Source organism: Eretmochelys imbricata, chromosome 9, assembly GCF_965152235.1.
Source record: "Eretmochelys imbricata isolate rEreImb1 chromosome 9, rEreImb1.hap1, whole genome shotgun sequence".
NCBI lineage: Eukaryota > Metazoa > Chordata > Testudines > Cheloniidae > Eretmochelys > Eretmochelys imbricata.
The window spans coordinates 16,455,702-16,474,947 of record NC_135580.1 but is presented as its reverse complement, the minus strand read 5'-3'; the positions used below and the strand labels follow the sequence as shown (position 1 = coordinate 16,474,947).

The window sequence follows — 19,246 nt, the reverse complement described above, 5'->3', positions numbered from 1 at the left end:
TTCACCTCACTTAAAAACTATTTGCTTACAAAATCAGATGTACAAATACAAAAGTGTCACAGCACACTATTACTGAAAAATTGCTGACTTTCTCATTTTTATCATAAATTTTAAACTAAATTGATTGAAATATAAATATTGTACTTACATTTCAGTGCATAGTATCTGGAGCAGTATAAAAAAGTCACTGTCTATTTGAAATTTTAGCTTGTACTGACTTCGCTAGTGCCTTTTATGTAGCCTGTTGTAATACTAGGCAAATATCTAAATGAGTTGATGTACATATTGGAAGACCTCTATGTACCCTTAGGGGTATGTGTACCCCTGGTTGAGAACCACTGCCCTAAGTTGCTCTCTGGTGTTAGCTCTTGCTACTGTTTGTGGCAACAGTTTCCAGTACATTAGGTGCATGTAGATGAGCCTCAGCCTGAACCCCATATCCAAACACTTCTTTGCTAGGAAGAAGTTTGGATCCAAACTTTGAGCCGGTTTCCTAAAAGCTCTGGTCCATCATTTAGACATTTAAATCAGCAATTGGCATGTACAACAGAGATAAGATGTTTTCTTTAGATGCCTGCTTTTATGTAAACTCTGTGTAAGTGACCATCAATTTAAAACGCTAGAATGTTTGTGAACTACTGGGAACCAATGCATGATGGGCAAATTCTGCCCTTGGATATGTGCCAACATGTTGCATTTTCCCCAGTGAGAGTTGTGTTGACAAATGCTAGTTCCGTTGCTTAATCTTCTTGTGGGAGGCACTCAGGCCTGGTCTACCCTAGGAAATTAAGTCAGTATAACTACATTGGTTGGGGTATGAAAAATCCACATCCCCGAGTGATGCAGTTAAACAGATCTAATCCCCAGTGTAGACAGCACTAGGTTGATGGGAGAATTCTCCTGTCAACCTGGCTAATGTCTCTTAGGGAGGTGGATTACCTATGCTGGTGGAAGAATCCTTCCCGCTGGCGTAGGGAGTGTCTACACTGAAATGCTACAGCAGTGCAGCTGCACCACTGCACTATTTTAAGTATAGACAAGCCCTTAGATACTATGTTGGTGTGGATGCTATAAGAACCTGAATAAGTTCTCTGAAGGTAAAATTGAGCCCTCGATTTCCATTGCACAAGGGGGAAAAACTTGTGTTCTTTTCTGCACTCCTGGATCTGCATTGAAATTAGCGTTGTCTCATTAAGCTGCAGGTAACAATTGCAGATCCATACTAACTGTAGCCATGTTCAGAGTTTTGGGGTGTTATGCCTACCTAATTTTCTTTATGATCTTCCCCCACACTGCACATAATGGTTAAAGTGGAACCATTCTTTGGACTTCACCTCTCTTGATGATTGTTACCATGGAAAACAATGAAATTCTCAAGTATGAGCTTTTCTTTCAGTGCTCTATCTCCAGTCCCTAGAAATTGTAACCTGATCTCCATCACCACAACCGCTTCATGTTGGATCATTTTCAGCCTCAGGGCCATCTTTCAGGATCTGCCTTCTAGCTTTTCTTTAAGCAGCTGGTATATCCCTTGCTCCCTGTTGTACTGATTTCATAGAACTATGTCCATTCACACCAGCTGAGGATCTGGATCATTTTCTCTCCTTTTCCTGTACCTATAAATCCCTCTCTTTCACTGTTTCATTAGCTCTAACTCTGAGGTGCAGTGTTTATGAAAGACACGGTACAGAATGAAGTCCAAACTTGCTGACTGTAATCCTGAGGACTACCTTTGGCCTCAACAGGAGTTCAGCATCAGAGGGATTGGACCCACTTGTAATGTATAGTTTGTTTAATCTAGACTTTAAGGTCCTTGAGTCAGGGACTGTCTTCCTTTATATACTGTAGAGTGCAAGCACATTAATAGGGAATAAGAATAATATTTTGTATTGTACTCCTTGGAGAAGCATGACAGTGAATATTAATGGTGATAATGGGGACTTAGAATTGTTTTCCAAATGAAATCATTTTCAATTGAACTTAATACAGAGTCTTCTACGTGCCAGAGGTTAACAATATTACATTCAGAAATGTGTACAAATTCTATTTAAAAAGCAGTGCTCTCCTATTCCATAGAAGCTAAAGTTCCAGGCAAGCTCTGTGAAATGCAATATATGGCCTAAAGACGAGCTGTATGGAGCTCAAAAGATTTCCTCTTTCACCAACGTAAACTGATCCAGTAAAACAAGATATTACCTCATCCACCTTGTCGCTCAAATATTCATCAGTAATTTAGAGATATTGCTCCATCTACTGGAACATCAATCCACTTGCAAGCTTGAATTCTATTATACTGCAGCAAACAGCCATACACCAGCAACAAAAGAAATGGGTTGGGCAAACATCAAAAGGTTCTAATGTTCCATACGGTCAGATTAGTCTCAACATTTGGATCTTTATCTAAACGCTTTGAGATCTCTTGTGTGTCTCCCTCATTGCAAATTAACTCAGCCTAACAAAATAAGCTTACCTTCTCGGAATGGGGAGCTAAGAAGGTGTTGTTTGTAGAAAGCACAGGATGGGGAGTTATGGATTCTGTTCTCAGCTCTGCGACTGACATTTTTTATAAACACAAACAATGTAACCTCTTGGTCCCACAGTTTCCTGGGAGGAGAAACAGAGGCAGGGGAAGGGAAAATGACTTCCCTAAAGTCACAGCAAGTCAGTTGGATAGCCAGGAATAGACATCAGATCTCCTGGAGCACAATGTGGTGCCTTAGCCATTAGACAACACTGCCTAAAGGTGAACTGGTGTTGTCCCATTTACAGTAATAGCCATATTTAAACTCTAGCTGCAGCTGGTTGCTACGTGCTGACTATTTTCCAGTATATTTTTCCAAACAGTACAAACATCATAGCAAATATTTGCTCTTAAAACCCCCTCCACCCACCCTCAACAAGTTTTTTAAGGGAATGTTGCAGTCTACCCATGAAACATCACACTTCACACTAGACAGGGCAAGGATACCAGACTGATTCAAAGATGAGGCTAAAAATGACACTGAAAAGCAGCTTCTTCCCTGCTTCCCTTGAATCAGGCAAACTGTGGGTATGCTATAGTTCGAGGCCCTCAATGAGAAATAAGGGTCAGTGCCTAATTATCATAAGGAAATACTGATTTTCCACATGTTTGTGACAAGTTTAAAACTGATATTAATGAGCTGTTGCAAATGTTCAAGGTCAAATGAGGGGGACTAGTCAGAGGAAATGGACAGTGAATGGGAAAGTTGGATAGGAGGAAACCGACTATGAAGCACAAAAAGGTAAAATAGGGAGGCGATGGGGAGTTGGATCCTGGCTGATCTGGACCATGAGAAACCGTTATTTTGTTTCTTTTTTTTTTTCCTTTATTTTTGTTTGCATTCAGCACCACTGACGTTTGTTTTGTGCTGTCTGCTGTGGTAAAGCTTTTGCTTGAATATTTATCCTCTCCCAGTGCTGTGTTTCCAATAACTCTGCACTGATTTTTACAGATATGCAGTGGCTGTACCTCCTTTAATAATGGGCTTCTGCTTATAATTAGCCTGTATTAAATGGTTTGATAGCCCAACACATTTTGAGATGTTTGTTACCACTTACTTCTTTATCTGTGGGCTTAGCACTTGTGCCTTGTCCTTGTTTCTGTACAATAGAATAAGGTACTCTCTGAAGGTGCTGTAGGCCAAAAGAGCAGGAAAGCTACACGGTGTGTTATGATATGCAGGGAATTATGCAAGTACTTCCATTAATGCTCACGATTATTAGCTGAATCCCACATTCCTCAGTCTTTACTCAAGCTAAACTTCCATTGAACTCAATGGGAGTTTTGCTGTAACAAAGATGTCAAGATTTGGCCCTACCCCCCCTAAACATACCCACGCACGCTCTCTGTCTTGCTCAGACGAGTTTACTATAGGTGAAGCTGGTAGCACCACCTAGATAGTAAAGGTTGTCTAGTACTTTCCATTACTCTTCATTCGTTCCTTACAACTACCAGACTTCAACTGTTCCGGATGAAAATTTCCATGGTGAGTATTTGCCTCAGGCTGGTTTTGTTTTAGAAAATTTCAGCTGAAACAGTCCAACCACTTCCAGAAATGAAATTATGGGAAAATATGTTTTGCCCATATCAACAAAATTCATACAACCATTGACTCAAGCTAGCTGCAGTTCTTCCAGGCTTTGGACCAGGGCCTCCTCCAGGCTTTGGGAGGGGCAGGGATGACACTCCAGTGTCAGGGTTGTGCCTTTTTCTGAGCCACCCAAATGCGTCCAAGCTGTAAACATCTGAAAAAAATCTCACTTTGAACATTACTCCTAGGGGAATTCTGCACCACTAGGCGCATGCAGAATTCATGTCTCCCGCAGATTTCGTTCCTTCCCGCCGAAAAATTACTTCTGATGGGGAAGCAAAAGGAAACTGCAAGAGTGGTAAATCACTGAGGGAGGGCAGAGCTGGGGAATGCCTTCTATCATGCACCAGGCTTAGCTGCTCCTCCCAGCTGAGCTGTGGGGGGGGGGGGCTTCCTCTTCCTCTAAAAGGAGCAGCCGGGACTGAGTCAGACCCATCCCCAGAAACCTTCCCTGATACTGCACACCCCCCTGCTTCCTGCCCCCATTACTTCTCAGCCACGGGGGGAGGGGGGTCACTGTATGGGGAGCTGCTATCCCAGCCCCCTGCATCTGGACCCCCCCATATGCAGAGACCCACACTGATCACCGCCCCCCCCACCAAGCCCCCTGCACCTGAATCCCTACCCTGCCTTTCCAAAGTCACGCTTTTCCTGTGTTTGCACAGGCCACACAGCTAGCATGTAATCAAAAAAACTCCTGAACTGGTTAGTTGTAGCTAAGGACTTGTCGACATCGAGCAGTGATGTGGACTGGGGGTGGGGGTGGGGTGAGTTCGAAAGTGCACGAATAGGGTGCACATTAATGGGCCACATATACCCTGCTGACACACACTAAAGGTTCACTAGTGCCCTTTAATGAAGCACTGTTTGAAACAGTACCATGCTGAAGCACACTAGGAACCATTACCAAAAGAGTACACTATACACCATTTTCTTCTGTAATTAATAATGTATATTTTGTGCACTTTTATATATTACATTATATTAGTCACTAGTCTACACAATGAGAGATCCCTAAAAACCCCCTGATATTTGGCCATTTAAATAAAATTTAAATGGCTAAAACTAGCCCCCCAAATTATATTTATAAACCCTGCAAAACAGAAGCCGTACACATAGAATCATAGAATATCAGGGATGGAAGGGACCTCAGGAGGTCATCTAGTCCAACCCCCTGCTCAAAGCAGGACCGATCCCCAATTAAATCATCCCACATACTACACATTGACCAATCTGCCCCTTCTGCACCACACAGCATAGAAGTGGAATGCATGTATGTATTTATCAATCATTAGTAATCATTTCTAGGCTCTAACTTTACAGGAAAAGGTTTCTCATTAGACATGAAATTCTGGAGCAATTTATTTCAAAAGCCACTTGGAGATTTTGTTTCATAGCATGAAAAGTCAACACATATGTGAAGGCCATGGAAAAGTGGGCCTTTGAAAATTCCGCTCCATTATCAGTCAGAGTACCCTATCAGTGCTCAGAAAATAATTAAACTCCCTTTTAAAATATCAGTTTGAGTGTTTTTGCAGTTTGCACTGAGCCATATCTGTGAAATGATGTTGCAGTGCTGTGAAATCCCAGATCTTTGTTTTCATAGCTTTTGAATAATGAGTGTGTAGCTTAGGCTAAATAGCAATTGCAAGAGTAATAGCCAGCACCCTTTAAAGCAAAGGACAGAAAACATGGTAGTGGTATCTTGTAGGTGTTACGCTGATTCAGGGATGCTGCATTTAATGTTTTTGTTGTGTCAGCCTGTTTGAAAGGGCAGCTTATCATTTGAAATGTGACTCTTTGAAATAGAGCGGGGCATTTTTTTGGACAATAATCACGAGCCTTTCTTTGTCTAACTAAATACAGCAACAAAAAAAATGCACTGGTAAGATTTGGGGAGGGGGGGTGGTTTCTGAGCACAGTGTTTGTGCACTTACAGCCCAAAAGCAATATTTTTTAATACTATTTTTTATTTCAGTGTTCAAATATGAAATTCCTGTGAAAAACACTCAGGGTCTTTGGCTTTCAAATAAACACAAAGAACACTCATGACTCTAATGGAGTTGCTCCAGATTTATGCTGTGCTGAATGAGAGCAGAATTTGGCCCACTACTTCTTAGTCATCTGTGCACATCATTGGTTAAATTTGGGCAGCTGTAAAGACACAACTGACTGGTTTCAGTTCTGATTAGAAACAAAATTGTTATACATTATAATTGCAGTAAGTATTTATGATAGTCTTCAAAGGCTCTGATCAGAATTATGCTGAGTGCTGTACAAACACTCAAGAGCGAATCTCTGTCCTGAACCTAGATTTCCAAAAGTGACTAGTGACCTCAGTTTTAGGTACACAACAGGGAAGGGGCCTGATTTTCAACCAGCAGTATTTATTTGAAGACTACTACAATTATCATTCTATATGCATTCAGAGCTAGGGCCGTATTTACTGACCATCATGGCTAAGATGTTTCAAAAGCAGAAGGGGAATTACAGGAGTCTGGCAACCTTTCTCCTTCCTACCTCTGAGTCTTTCAAGATGTGCATCTTAGCAGCTCCAAAACAGACCACCATCAGGGCTGTGAGCAAGGTCACAAGTTTTCACACAACAGAGGACTGAAAGGGACCTCTAGAGGTCTTCTAATCCAATCCACTGCAAGCAAGGCATGACCAAGTATTATCTAGACCATCCCTAAAAGGTATTTGTCTAATCTGCTCTTAAAATCCTCCAATGACCAACCTACAAAATTTATTCAAGTGCTTAACAACCCTGACTGGAAGTATGCTGCCATTTAAACCCATTGCTTCTTGTCCTAGCTTCAGTGGGTAACAAGAACAATTTTTCTCCTGCCTCTTTGTAACAACCTTTTCTGTACTTGAGAACTGTCATGTCCCCACTCTGTCTCCTCTTCTCCAGACTAAACAAACCCAAACTTTTCAACCTTTGCTTATTATAGGTCACGTTTTCTAGACCTTTAATCATTTTGGTTGCTCTCCTCCGGACTTTATCCAATTTTTTCTACTCTTTTTTGACATGTGGCATCCAGAACTGGATGCAATACTGTATCAGCACAGAGTAGAGCAGAAGAATTATGTCTGAATTATGGGGGGGAGCTGCTTTCAGCTACCAAAAAACTGTGTGAACTGTCACACAGCATAAGTCTCAAAGGGAACGTTACAATGGATAACAACCCCTAACACAATTTGCCACCATTAGTTTAGTTCATGGCCAAAATTCTGGATTAGGCAAGATTCCTTTCAGTGAAACTAGGATTTGGTCCTTAGACCACAAAGGACAGGCATTAAGTATGCTACTATGTAAGATATCCACAGCTGGATCTTGCTTATATGAAGAAAATAATTGCATAGTCCCTAATCCATTTTATTCTGCTATTTTAAAGTTTGAATTATTTCATCCTTGGTTTGGGATCCTCTGATTTTAAATACAGAACTGCTAGTCAGCCAACTGAGCAAAAAAATTAAATTCAGGATTAGGGAAAGAAATTCTAAATTCAAAGAGTACAAAGAGGGCAAGAAGGACTTTTTAAATGTGACTATCAATGGGGACTCCGTGGATTTTATTTCACTGGAGAAATACAACAAAATATGTATTCCTTATTTTAGCTTTTAAAATACTCCAGCAGTGGGGATTAAACTAGAAAACTTGGTGACAACTGAAAATACTAAAAGACATTTATTTGTTATTTGTATTCTAACATAGGCATATAAGCTACATGTTAGCACACGGCACTTTACTTGTTATTTTCTGTATATAAGCAGATCACTTTCTTGAGCATCATCAAAATCTTGCTTTTCTTTTCTAATTATATATGTACATCACACCTTCAACCTTTACGTTACCTCATTTGAACAATTTAGTGTTAAAACATTTAGTTTTACATGGTTTTTAATTTTAGGCATGTTAAGATGGAAATAGTTGGTCAAAGGCCTTCTGGAGTCACAAGAAGTCCTGTAAGAATGCCAAAACCCAAATGTGATTATGCGTTCTGAATGCATGTAAATTTAGTGTAAATGCAAGTGCAAAGTGCCCAATTTTCCTCTCTTTCAGTGGTTTTACACCAGTGGAACTCCACTGACTTCATAAGAGTTACTCCTGATTTACCCCGATGAAAGAGAATTGCAAACGAAGTACAATTCTCTACACTGACCTTTCACTGTGAATGAAAACACAAGAAAGGTTAGTAAGCTGACCACACTTCAGCAGGAACTTTTTTTGAAACAGTGTACAAAACCTTTATTCACCAATAAGTTAAAGTGCTTTCATAAATAGATGTTTAGTCTTTTGTACGCTGTTTAAGAGTATAAAGCTTTCAGTAAAAGCTTCATTTATTCCTCAGACTCTGATCCTTCCTCATCTTGACTGATTTGGAAGTAGCGCAGCTCATATGTCTCCTTATCAGATGCGACCACACGAAGCCAGTCACGAAGATTGTTCTTCTTGAGATATTTCTTTGTGAGGTATTTCAGATACCTTTAAAAAAGGCAAATATCAATTAACATTCTCTCATAAGACTTCTTATTGCTATCTTGTGTGTGACATGCCGGATTCAATTTTATGAATGTAACAAATACAAAAACTGCAGTTTTTAGTATACATTGAATATTTCCAAAGGTCACCGTGCCTAACACTCCTGTTCAGAAATTAAAATGGACTCTATGTATATTAACTACTTCATATGCAGAATTTCATTCCTGAAGTATCAAATTTTCACAGTGTGTTATACTTCACTATCACACTGTGCTATGTCAGTGAAGACAGTGATGTCAAAGCACCAGAAACCGACGCTAGCACTATACTAGTTTAGTATTCTCCCCATCCTAAAAGCTTATCTACACACACAAACTGTAATCCTTAACTGTTAAAGGGGTACAATCCCCCCCAAATTCCCCAGTGTGGATGCAATTACACCAATATAAAGGTGCTTATACTGATACAGCATATTCCCCTAAATTATGGGAAATAAGCTAACCCAGTATAAGGCAACTTTATTAAACACTGACTATGTCTATCCTAGCACTTTTGTCGGTCAGGGGTGTGGTTTAATTATGCCAATGCAGGAGCTCTCTCCCCTTGGCTTAGGGCACCTACATGGGAGAACTTACAGGGGCACAGCTCTGCCACTGTAAAGTTTGTAGTGTCAACATAGCCTTAATTCACACTAGGAGTAGACTGATTTAATTATTTCTGAACAAAAACACATCACACGGCTAAGTTTAAATTGATATAAAAACTGTGTGTAGGTCTGGTTTAAGTCACTGATATTTACATGTTAAGAAAATTAGATATCACACTATTTTCTCTATATATATCAAAATTACATTATATCCTGTCCATCTAATCATAATTCAGAATCAGCTGAACCATAATATGTATACAAGGACAAGAAAATCCACGATCACCTTATATATAAAAACGATACACACCTTTTAGAGAACTGCTTCTCAGATACGACTGTGATCTTGTTCTTAAAACGTTCAATGTGAACTATGTTCCCCAGGTTTCCAGTTTTTCCATTGACCTTAACCTTCTCCTTTAGGAACTGTTCCTATTTCAATAAAAGAGGAAAAAAGGAACACTAGGGAATGGTGCCCTAGGTATGCACTAGGGAAGGGACCCTAGTCATATAGAACATGTTAAAAACCCAAATGTACTGTATATGTTATGTACATAACACAATAAAATCTTGCTGTAAGCAACTGAAACAACCTCTAACAATCTTGAATAACACTTTTAATGTAAAAAGAAAAGGAGTACTTGTGGCACCTTAGAGACTAACCAGTTTATTTGAGCATGAGCTTTCGTGAGCTACAGCTCACTTCATCAGATACATGTATCTGATGAAGTGAGCTGTAGCTCACGAAAGCTCATGCTCAAATAAATTGGTTAGTCTCTAAGGTGCCACAAGTACTCCTTTTCTTTTTGCGAATACAGACTAACACGGCTGTTACTCTGAAACTTTTAATGTAATTAATAAAATATTTCTTATCTATAAAAGATGTTTCATACTTTTGTTTGAAAATTCAAGCCTTTTTAACAAGCATTTATGTAAAAGATAAAACTATACTGACTGACAATTGACTTTCTTAAACTCATAATTCATATACTTTGTCAGCTGTGGTCTGATCTCCATATATACTTAAACATATTATAAAGTTGTTCATTAAGAGTACGAATAATAGAGCTACTTACAAAATTTCCAGAATCAAATATTCCATCTTCTACAGGATGGGTGAGGTCAAGGCTAAACTTCCAAGTTGATTTTTTTGACTTTCGGTCTTTCTGCTTTAAAAATAAGTCAACTAGTTATTATATATCACTCCCCCCCCCACACACTTAAAAAAACCACAAAAAAACAAAAACCTACTACTACCAGGGACATCTGCATGAAAACAGAATCCTGTTTGTTAGTTTATTTGTACTATCATTAAATGGACTCATTCACTACCCCTGGCAAGGAGTAGGCCACACAATTACCTGACACCTCCTGTTACACTGGCTCTTAAGGCCTAGGCTAAACTTATGTATTTTATTGCACTGGTATGTCAGAAAGGGAGTTTCATGTTTTACTAAAACAATGGGAGTCTCGTGACACCTTAAAGATGAACAGATTTATTTGGCCAAATAAATCTGTTAGTCTTTAAGGTGCCACCCGACTCCTTGTTGTTTTTTTTGGATACAGACTAACACAGCTACCCCTATACTAACATAGCTATTCTGGTAAAAGCCCTACTGTAGTTGCAGTTTCACCAGTGTAACTTCACTTATATTAGTAGAGCTCATGCCAGTACAAGCACTTTTATACAAATATAAGAGTTTAATTATACTGGTGTAATTATACTAGCAAAGCCTTCTTGGTGTCGGCCTTAGTATCTTTTTCTATATATATCAGTGATTGGACTTCTCATTACCAGTGTACTTACGGTAAGTACTGAAAGACCTTACCAAACTGGCATTAAAAGTCAACTTGGGCTAACTCCCAAAATAGAAGGTACAGCAACAAAGCATGCTCAGAGAAGGAGACTTCAGGCACCCATGTCTGAAAATGCGAACCAAAACAGGCGCCTTCACAGAAGATTTTTGGACGTACTGAGCACCCCCAGCTCCATTCAAATGAATGGGATCAGGGAGTCTTCAGCACCTCTGAAAAAAAAGCGGGCCACTTCTACTGAGGTGCTTAAATATGGATTTATGTGCCTAACTTTAGGTGCTCATGTCCGAGCACCCCAGCCGGCGCACAGAGGGGTCGAGGCACAGCTGAGATTTCCCAGGGTCCGAGTCAGGCTACTGAAAGACCCGGTTTGAACGCGCTGGGCAGTTACATGGTGCCTTTCACCTCAGGACCTCAGCGCCCTCCGCGAGGCTAATAACCACCTCGGCACGGCAGCGAGGCGTTAGCTCGACTTCGGGGAAACTGAGGCACGGACGCAGTTAGGCGTTTAGCCCACGGTTACCCCGCGAGCTCTGCAGTCTTGATTGCTCCCTTCATGCGCTACCCCAGCCGCGGCCCTGCTCCCCCTGCCCTCAGCGTTCTGCCTCGGGATAGCGTCAGCCCTAACGTAAGGCGGGGGAAGGACCTGTCCCGCTGGCCGCCGGGCTCCAGGCTAGGGGGGGCGAGCAGCTAGGGCCCACTGAGGCCCATTGGAGCCATGACAACGGGGCTGCCCCCGTCTGCGGGCCGAGAGGGCCAGCGCAGCGCTACCGTGTCTTGCCCAACCCTCCCGCGGCCGCCGGGGTGCCACGCGCCCGGCCCTCTCACTCACCGGCGCCATCCCGCCAGCCCGCGCTCAGGCCTCTCAAAAGGCGGAAGCCGCCGTCTCGCTGGGCTTTTATGTCTAGCGTGGGTGTGATGTCATCACGCAGGAGCGTGTGGCGTAAAGGAGGGACACGTGGCCGAATGCTGCGTCACAGCCTGCGAGGGGGCGGAGCGTGGGCGTTAGCAGTGGCTGCGCTCTATCCGCAGGGCGCTCGCCGGCCTGTGTCATGTGGCGCGGGGAGGTGGGAGGAGCAGGGGCCGGGGCAGGCTCAGCGCCTCTGGGAGTGGAGGATTGCGTTCCTTCTTGTTCGCATGCCATAGAGCAGGGTTGGGAGCACTGTTCCTGCTAAGCTGTGCGCATGGACACAGAGCCTAACCCCCGCCCCCCCCACGGCGAAATGCCACGCACACAACAATTGGCACCGAATTTTTTTGTGTACATGACCAGAACAGAAGAGAGCACATTGGCCAAATGAAGCACAATCAAAAATTTGTACAGAAGAAATTTTTTGCGTGCTGGGCCTGTCAGAAAATAGAGGGAACATTGGTTGGGAGGTTGGGTTTTGCCCCCCCTCCCTTCCCCAACTTTAAGAAACACGATTAAAGCAACATCAACAAAACAAAGCCCAGGATTGCCCCAGGAATGGTTAATTGCCAAAACGTTAAGAACTAAGAAAAAAAAAGTCAGGCTTTTTAAAAAGGAAAAAATCTTTGCACTAGTAAGGCAAATCCAGCCAACCTAAAACAAAACCTTGGGGAAGTTTTTCAAAATGTTATTTAAGGTCCCGCTCCTGCCACAAGCTTTGCCCAGGTGTACCCCTAAAGCCTGGCAGAGCTCCGTGCGGGACTTTTGGGGCCTAAACTTGTAAAGAGGAAAAGGGGAGGAAGCATCTGCACTCATGCTTGTGCCCTTTGCCCTGCAAATACAAATTGTATTGCCTGAAAATGTTGAAGCAGTCACACTTTGGGCCATCATTGACATTGTTTTTTCTTGGCCCAGGCAAACTATGGCCCTTACCCTGCATTAGGCTACAGCAGGGATTGGCAACCTTTCAGAAGTGATGTGCCGAGTCTTCATTTATTCACGCTAATTTAAGGTCTTGCGTGCCGCTAATACATTTTAATGTTTTTAGAAGGTCTCTTTCTATAAGTCTATAATATATAACTAAACTATTGTATGTAAAGTAAATGAGGTTTTTAAAATGTTTAAGAAGCTTCATTTAAAATGAAATGAATACAGATCTTATCAGTTTAGCGTGATCCTTGCCTTTGTTTTTCCTTGCTGAGTTTTCCAATGTCTGGCACATATTTGGATACTTTCAGCTGCACAGAGGCTTCTGAATGATCAGTTGTTAACCAGCTCCAATAGGGACAGAGGACAGATTTCATGTGTGAACGTACAGGTATGTGGATCCAAATGCTGAAAGCATTGCAAACACAATTTTCTTCAAACAGTTAAATTTAACTTGCACGGATGTCCAGCAGGTCAGAATAGAGGCCCCATGATCTCTCTCAGTAGCTTCAAGTGCACTCCGCAGATCTCCAAACTTTGATGCCCACAATTCTGAGCTTTTTAACTGAATGAGCTGCATTTCGAAAACTTCAACACCCACCCACTGAAATACAAACAAATCCAAGTCACTTTCGTTGAACTTTTCAGGTTTAATTAGAAAAGAAAGCATTGGGCCAAACTGCTGGAAATCTTGAAATCTGTCAGAAAATTCTGATTCCAGTTCTTGCATGTACATTCTAATCTCAACGTCAAATGCAGAGCGCTGTTCCACGTGGCATGACAGTGATGTAAGCAGCAAACCAGGACTTAAAAATATCCCAGCACAGTGGTGCTGGAACAATTTTTAAGGTGGGGGTGCTGAGCTGTGCCCCCTCTTTCCCCTGTCTGTACTCCTCACTGCCCCAGGCTGGGGTCAGTGGGCCACAACTGGGGGCAGCTGCAGAGCCCCAAGCTGGCGGCTGGAACCCCAGGCCATCAGCGGAGTTCCCAGGACCGGTGGCAGGGACCTGGGGCCAGCAGTGGGCTGAGCAGGACTGGCAGACGGTACCCCAAGCCAGCAGTGGAGCCCCTGGGACCCGTGGCCAGGACCCAGGCAGTGTGAGTGCCGCTGAAAATCAGCTCGCGAGCTGCCTTTGGCACACGTGCCATAGGTTGCCTACCCCTGGGCTACATTAACACAGACCTTAGCACCTTTACAGCCATCCCACTGATTTCAGTGAGACTCCACAAAGATAGCGGGCTCTGTTGTGTTAGCAGCTCCTATGCAGCACTCAGCCTACAAATCATTTTCCTGTACTGTGTGCCTTTCGCAGCCAGCAAAACGTCCTCAATAAGCTATAATGACAGGTTCTAATCCTGAAAACTTCTACTCCTTGAAATGGTGAAACTTTTTCTCTCTCATCCTCAACTCCCCCAAACCATCTTTCACACCCTCTGTTGTAACATATAGTCACCCTCTCTCTGACTGGAATCCATGTAAAGTGGTGACCTGCTGTCAATACAAAAGGCTTTAAGATCAAAGTAGAGAGTGAGTCAAGACACCAGCACAGTGGGAACATAAGGACAGTTGGCAACAGAAAACAGAACAAGAAGGGGAGATAGAAACACACAACTAGAAATGGGGGAGGCTGTGGAATGACAAAATATGGAAATTCAGTCAACTTTGCAATAGGTCTGTGTTACCCTTACATGGTGGTAGAAGAGATAGTGCCTGCATACAGGGACAAGAAAATCTGTATCAGTTTCAAATAGATTAGCACTAAGGGACTGTTGCAGCAGGACAAAGGGCCATTGGACCACACTTAGGCTGGGAACAATCCCTATATGGTCACAAAGTGGCAACACAAACTCCCCATTTATCTATATAGCATAAGCTATAGCTATATATCATAATATTCCAGGAACCTGACTCTGGAGCTTAGAATAACTGTACTCAGTGTGAAGCAATAGAACCAGCTACAAGCATGGTTGAGAGCTCTTCTTATTCAGAGTATCACCAGGTTCAATTGTTACCAGATTTTGTGGTCTGTCACTGCCCAACTCTTAAGGTCTCAGCCATTTTTGACTTCTTTTACACACATAACTCTATGAATTACTCCTGTGACAGGCTAGTACAGGCTTTCAGCTACTAAAAGTTAATGTCTACATGTTGCTTTAAATTATTCCTTAACTTTACATACTATAATGACAGAAGCCCACCCCTGACCCCTAACATTTCTTCTCTCCTGATCCCCACAAAGGTCAGGGTTGTAGCTTGATTGCTCCTGTATCTTTATCTTCCTTCCCACCAAGTCTCAGTTTCCCCTCCATTCACCTCTGAGCATCCACTAGGTCCAGTTTCTTCCTGTATGTCCCAAGGTACTAGAAAACTGTCCTTTTAATTTTCTTCCAACTTTCTCCTTCATGATTATGATCTGGAAAAACCTGTTAGAAACACTTCGGACAGCATATATCAGGGGGCTATTGTGATGGGTTACCCCCTCCCCCACTCCAGGGTGCCACCTGATATACTGGGGTACCACTGAGCCCGCCTGTTCCATCAGCCTGGGCTCCCTTACCCTGTCCTGCTGAGCCAGGCCCTCAAGCCTCCTCCAACACACACAGGTAGGCACACACCCAGTACTCAAGTGCACACCCACCTCTGGAGTGCAAACCCAAAATATCATCTTGCGCTGCACAGAGAACTGTACAGCATAAGCGTGTGAAATTCGCTCCCTCCCTCAATGTGGAGGAAGATATGCACATTTTTTTGCCCCCCCGCCCTAGTTATGAATTCCACAAATTGGTTTTAGAGAAAACAAAAACAAGTTTATTAGCTACAAAAGACAGATTTTAAGTGATTATAAGGGATAGCAAACAGATAAAAGCAGATTACCCAGCAAAATAAACAAAAACACAGTTAAGCTTAAGATACTAAAAAACTGGTTACAAGTAGTAGTTTCTCACCCTAAATGTTGTTTTAGGCAGATTGCAGAGGTTCTTGTAGGCAAGCTGCTCTAGCTTGCTGCTTAAAACTCCACGTATTTCTTTCACAGGCCAGACACCTTTCCAGTCTGGGCTCAGTCCTTCTCCCCCACCTTGTCTTTGTTTCTTAGATGTTTGGAGCAGTCATCCTGGGCGGGGATTCAATGAAGAATCAACCCTGATTAAGTCACTACCCTGCCTTAAATAGGTTTTACATATGGTGGGAACACTTTGTTTTCCAGTATGGTTCTGTGATCGTGTCCCTCCCTCCCTCCCACCAGGAAAAATACTGGTGTCCTATCACGGAGTCCAGTACCAGGTGACAGGATCACATGATCCTGCAGGGTCAAAACAGCCATGAGTAAAAAGTTTATTTGCGGTGTCCACAGGAAAGCTTTCCAGGAAAATGATAAATATCTTCTAAGACCTATTGTCCTCTCTAGTGGCCCATCCAAAATGATTGCATTCTGTCTGGTGAGCGTTCCCCCAGGTGTAAACCCACTTGTAATTGATACATAGTCAATGTTCCTAACTCCAGATACAGAAATTATACATGCGTACAAATAGGATAATCATAATCATAACCTTTCCAGTGATATCTCACATACCTTATCTTGCACAAAACAGCTCAGAGTTATGCTATAATCATATTATAACAATATTTCTATTAAGAATATGCGGTGTAGTGTCACAGCTATACAGCCAGATTTGTAAAAAGAAATGGCCTATTGTCACTGCTGTGCCTATGCCCATGTGTACATCAGCTGAGGCATCATCATCAAATGCTGGTGGCCAGATTCTCAGCGCACCTAATGAGCAAGACAGCTGAAGCTGGCTCACTTATGCACCTACACAATTCTTAGAATAATAGCCTCAGAACTCTGTAAAAAAACAAACAAAAACACACACACACACACACCAAAACAGGATTTGTGTAAATACTGCCACAGTTCAGGGCAACTGCATCTGTATGTCCCCTCTGTAGTCCCTTGAGGCTGTAGGCTCCCAGCTCCTCAACTGTCATGTGACTTGGATAGAGCTATGAGCCTCTGGCCCTCCTGTCTGGGATTTTTCAACCATGGTGTTACTTTTCTAGAGGTGTTACAAACTGAATGAATTGGCCTAAACACCCGCCATTACTCTTAGTTCCTAGAGGAGCAGTGGTCACCTTCTCCCATGGAATTACATATGATCCCTGGCTCACAATGATACATTAACTTAATACAGTCTGAGCTCCCAAAGACAGTGCATATAGACAGTGCCATATCTATCACACCTACACAACAAGCAGCAAGTACTTCACACATAACTTGAAAGTTCATTTTGAGTCCTCATTGATGACCACAAAATTTCACATTGGGTGGTGAGAGATTCTGTACAATTTTCATGTCTAAACGCCAGTGACTATATAACAGCCATATGACCAGTTTAAAGATAAGTAATCCCAAATACGGTCGTTACAGTCTCTGTGGTGTAACTAACAATTAAAATGTGTACAAGAGTTAGTGCCACATACAATTATTTTTCTTTTTATTTAGAAACATAAAACATACCTACACATAGGCTCTGAGCATACTATTAAATTTAAAAAGAAAATCTGTCTTACCTGTGAATTTTCATTCAAGCACCTTCTGTGTCAGACATCTGCTCCATGGTTAGGGCACACATCTGAGCAGTGGTCAACCTGCAGTCGATTCCCTGCCTCTCAGGCACAATGGGAATCTGCACTCACAGCTCCCACACCCTGCGTGAGTGTCCTAAGCACAGGGCTATTGGGTACAGGTTGCACCTCATTTTTCCTTAAGGAAAGACTGACCTGCTTTCGGCACCTAACATCAAGAGTGGGTTCATGGCTGTGAAGCTGAAGTATGGAAAGGCACCTCCCGAACACCTAGGCCAGAGTTAGGTGCTTAAGTCATTTGAGGGCAGGGCTTAGACTCTACCCTTCTCCTCAGCATTTCCTACTGGCTAACTCAGGCAGCTCCCCACTTAACATGCTCTGTTTTTTAAGCACCTCACTCTCCTCAATCATTGTGTAAGGGGCCCTGATGCATAACTTGGGAATGCAAATTCCACTTGGTGGCAGGGGGCCTAAAAGTTAAGCACTGCGGTGCTCAGCCTAAATCCCTCTTATGAATCCCACACTTAAGTGCCTAAATTACATGTCATAACCATACAGCTAAGGGTAGCCTAGAAGGGGTTAAGAACCTCAAATAACCTAGCTGGCACCTGACCAAAAGGACCAATGTGGGAAGAAGAACAGGAGTACTTGTGACACCTTAGAGACTAACAAATTTATTTGAGCATAAGCTTTTGTGGCCTACAGCCCACTTCATGCATCCGATGACCACAAAAGCTTATGGTCAAATAAATTTGTTAGTCTCTAAGATGCCACAAGTACTCCTGTTCTTTTTGCGGATACAGACTAACACAGCTGCTACTCTGAAACCTGTCATTATGCAAGGGGGAGGAAGATACTTTCAAATCAGGGGTGGGAAGGAAGGCTTTGTTTGTGTGTTCTCTTGGGAAGCAGAGAAGCACCAGGTCAGAAATCTCCTTCTCCTATAAACCATCCTAAAGTGAGTCTCAATATTGCAAAAAGAGTAAATAAATAAGGCAGGGCATGTTAGATTACCTTTTTTCTTCAACTTGTGAATTTTCCCTGTGCTAAGAGGTAGGTTTATCCCTGTTTTTTGTAACTTTAAAGATTTGCCTAGAGGGGAATCCTCTGTGTTTTGAATCTGATTACCCCATAAAGTTATCTTCCATCTTGATTTTACAGAGGTGCTTCTTTTACTTTTTTTTCTTTATAATAAAGTTCTGTTTTTAAAGAATCTGGTTTACCTATTTGGTTGGTATGTTATTCTCAAGCCTTCCCAGGAAGGAGGTGTAGGGCTTGGGGGGATATTTTGGGGGAAATAGGAATTCCAAGTGGTCCTTTCCCAGATTCTTGTCTAAATCACTTGGTGGTAGCAGCTGCATACTGTCCAAGGACAAAGGATTTGTGCCTTGGGGAAGTTCTTAACCTAAGCTGGTACCCTAGAGTTCAGAGTGGGGAAGGGAACCCTGACAAGGACAATACTCTTGAAAATTTTAGCCCAAATTATGTTGAGTTAATCCACTGAGATTTATACAATCAGTTTAATGCACACTTTCTATGCCTCTTTGGTGAGGATGACAGGCAGCTAGATCTTCAAAACAGTAAGAAACATAAGCAGGCCCATCATGATAAATTTGGGGCCCTAGTACATCATGTTCAGTGGAGCCCCACCTCCTCGCATTTCACTTTATTTACACAGATGTTTTGGGCTTCTTCTGTGCTCAGAGGCCCAGTACAATTGTCTCTCCCTCTCATCAGCCCTCAACACAGGACTCACTTAAGAGAG

At 42.4% G+C, this 19,246-nt stretch overlaps 1 protein-coding gene across 2 annotated transcripts; it reads right to left on the bottom strand.

Annotated features, from left to right (window-relative positions):
• Window positions 1-8,338: 8,338 nt before the first annotated feature.
• RPL22L1 (ribosomal protein L22 like 1) lies at window positions 8,339-11,987 on the bottom strand. Of its 2 annotated transcripts, none has more exons than XM_077826725.1 (4): window positions 11,892-11,987; window positions 10,321-10,413; window positions 9,555-9,676; window positions 8,339-8,601 (listed from the first exon to the last, which is right to left on the bottom strand). In XM_077826725.1, exons 1-4 carry the CDS (start codon window positions 11,898-11,900, stop codon window positions 8,457-8,459), a joined length of 369 nt encoding a protein of 122 aa, XP_077682851.1. In that variant the 5' UTR covers window positions 11,901-11,987; the 3' UTR covers window positions 8,339-8,456. The 2 variants fall into 2 exon arrangements, with proteins under 2 accessions (XP_077682851.1, XP_077682852.1); XM_077826726.1 differs by having other exon boundaries at window positions 10,321-10,410; window positions 11,892-11,965.
• Window positions 11,988-19,246: the final 7,259 nt, after the last annotated feature.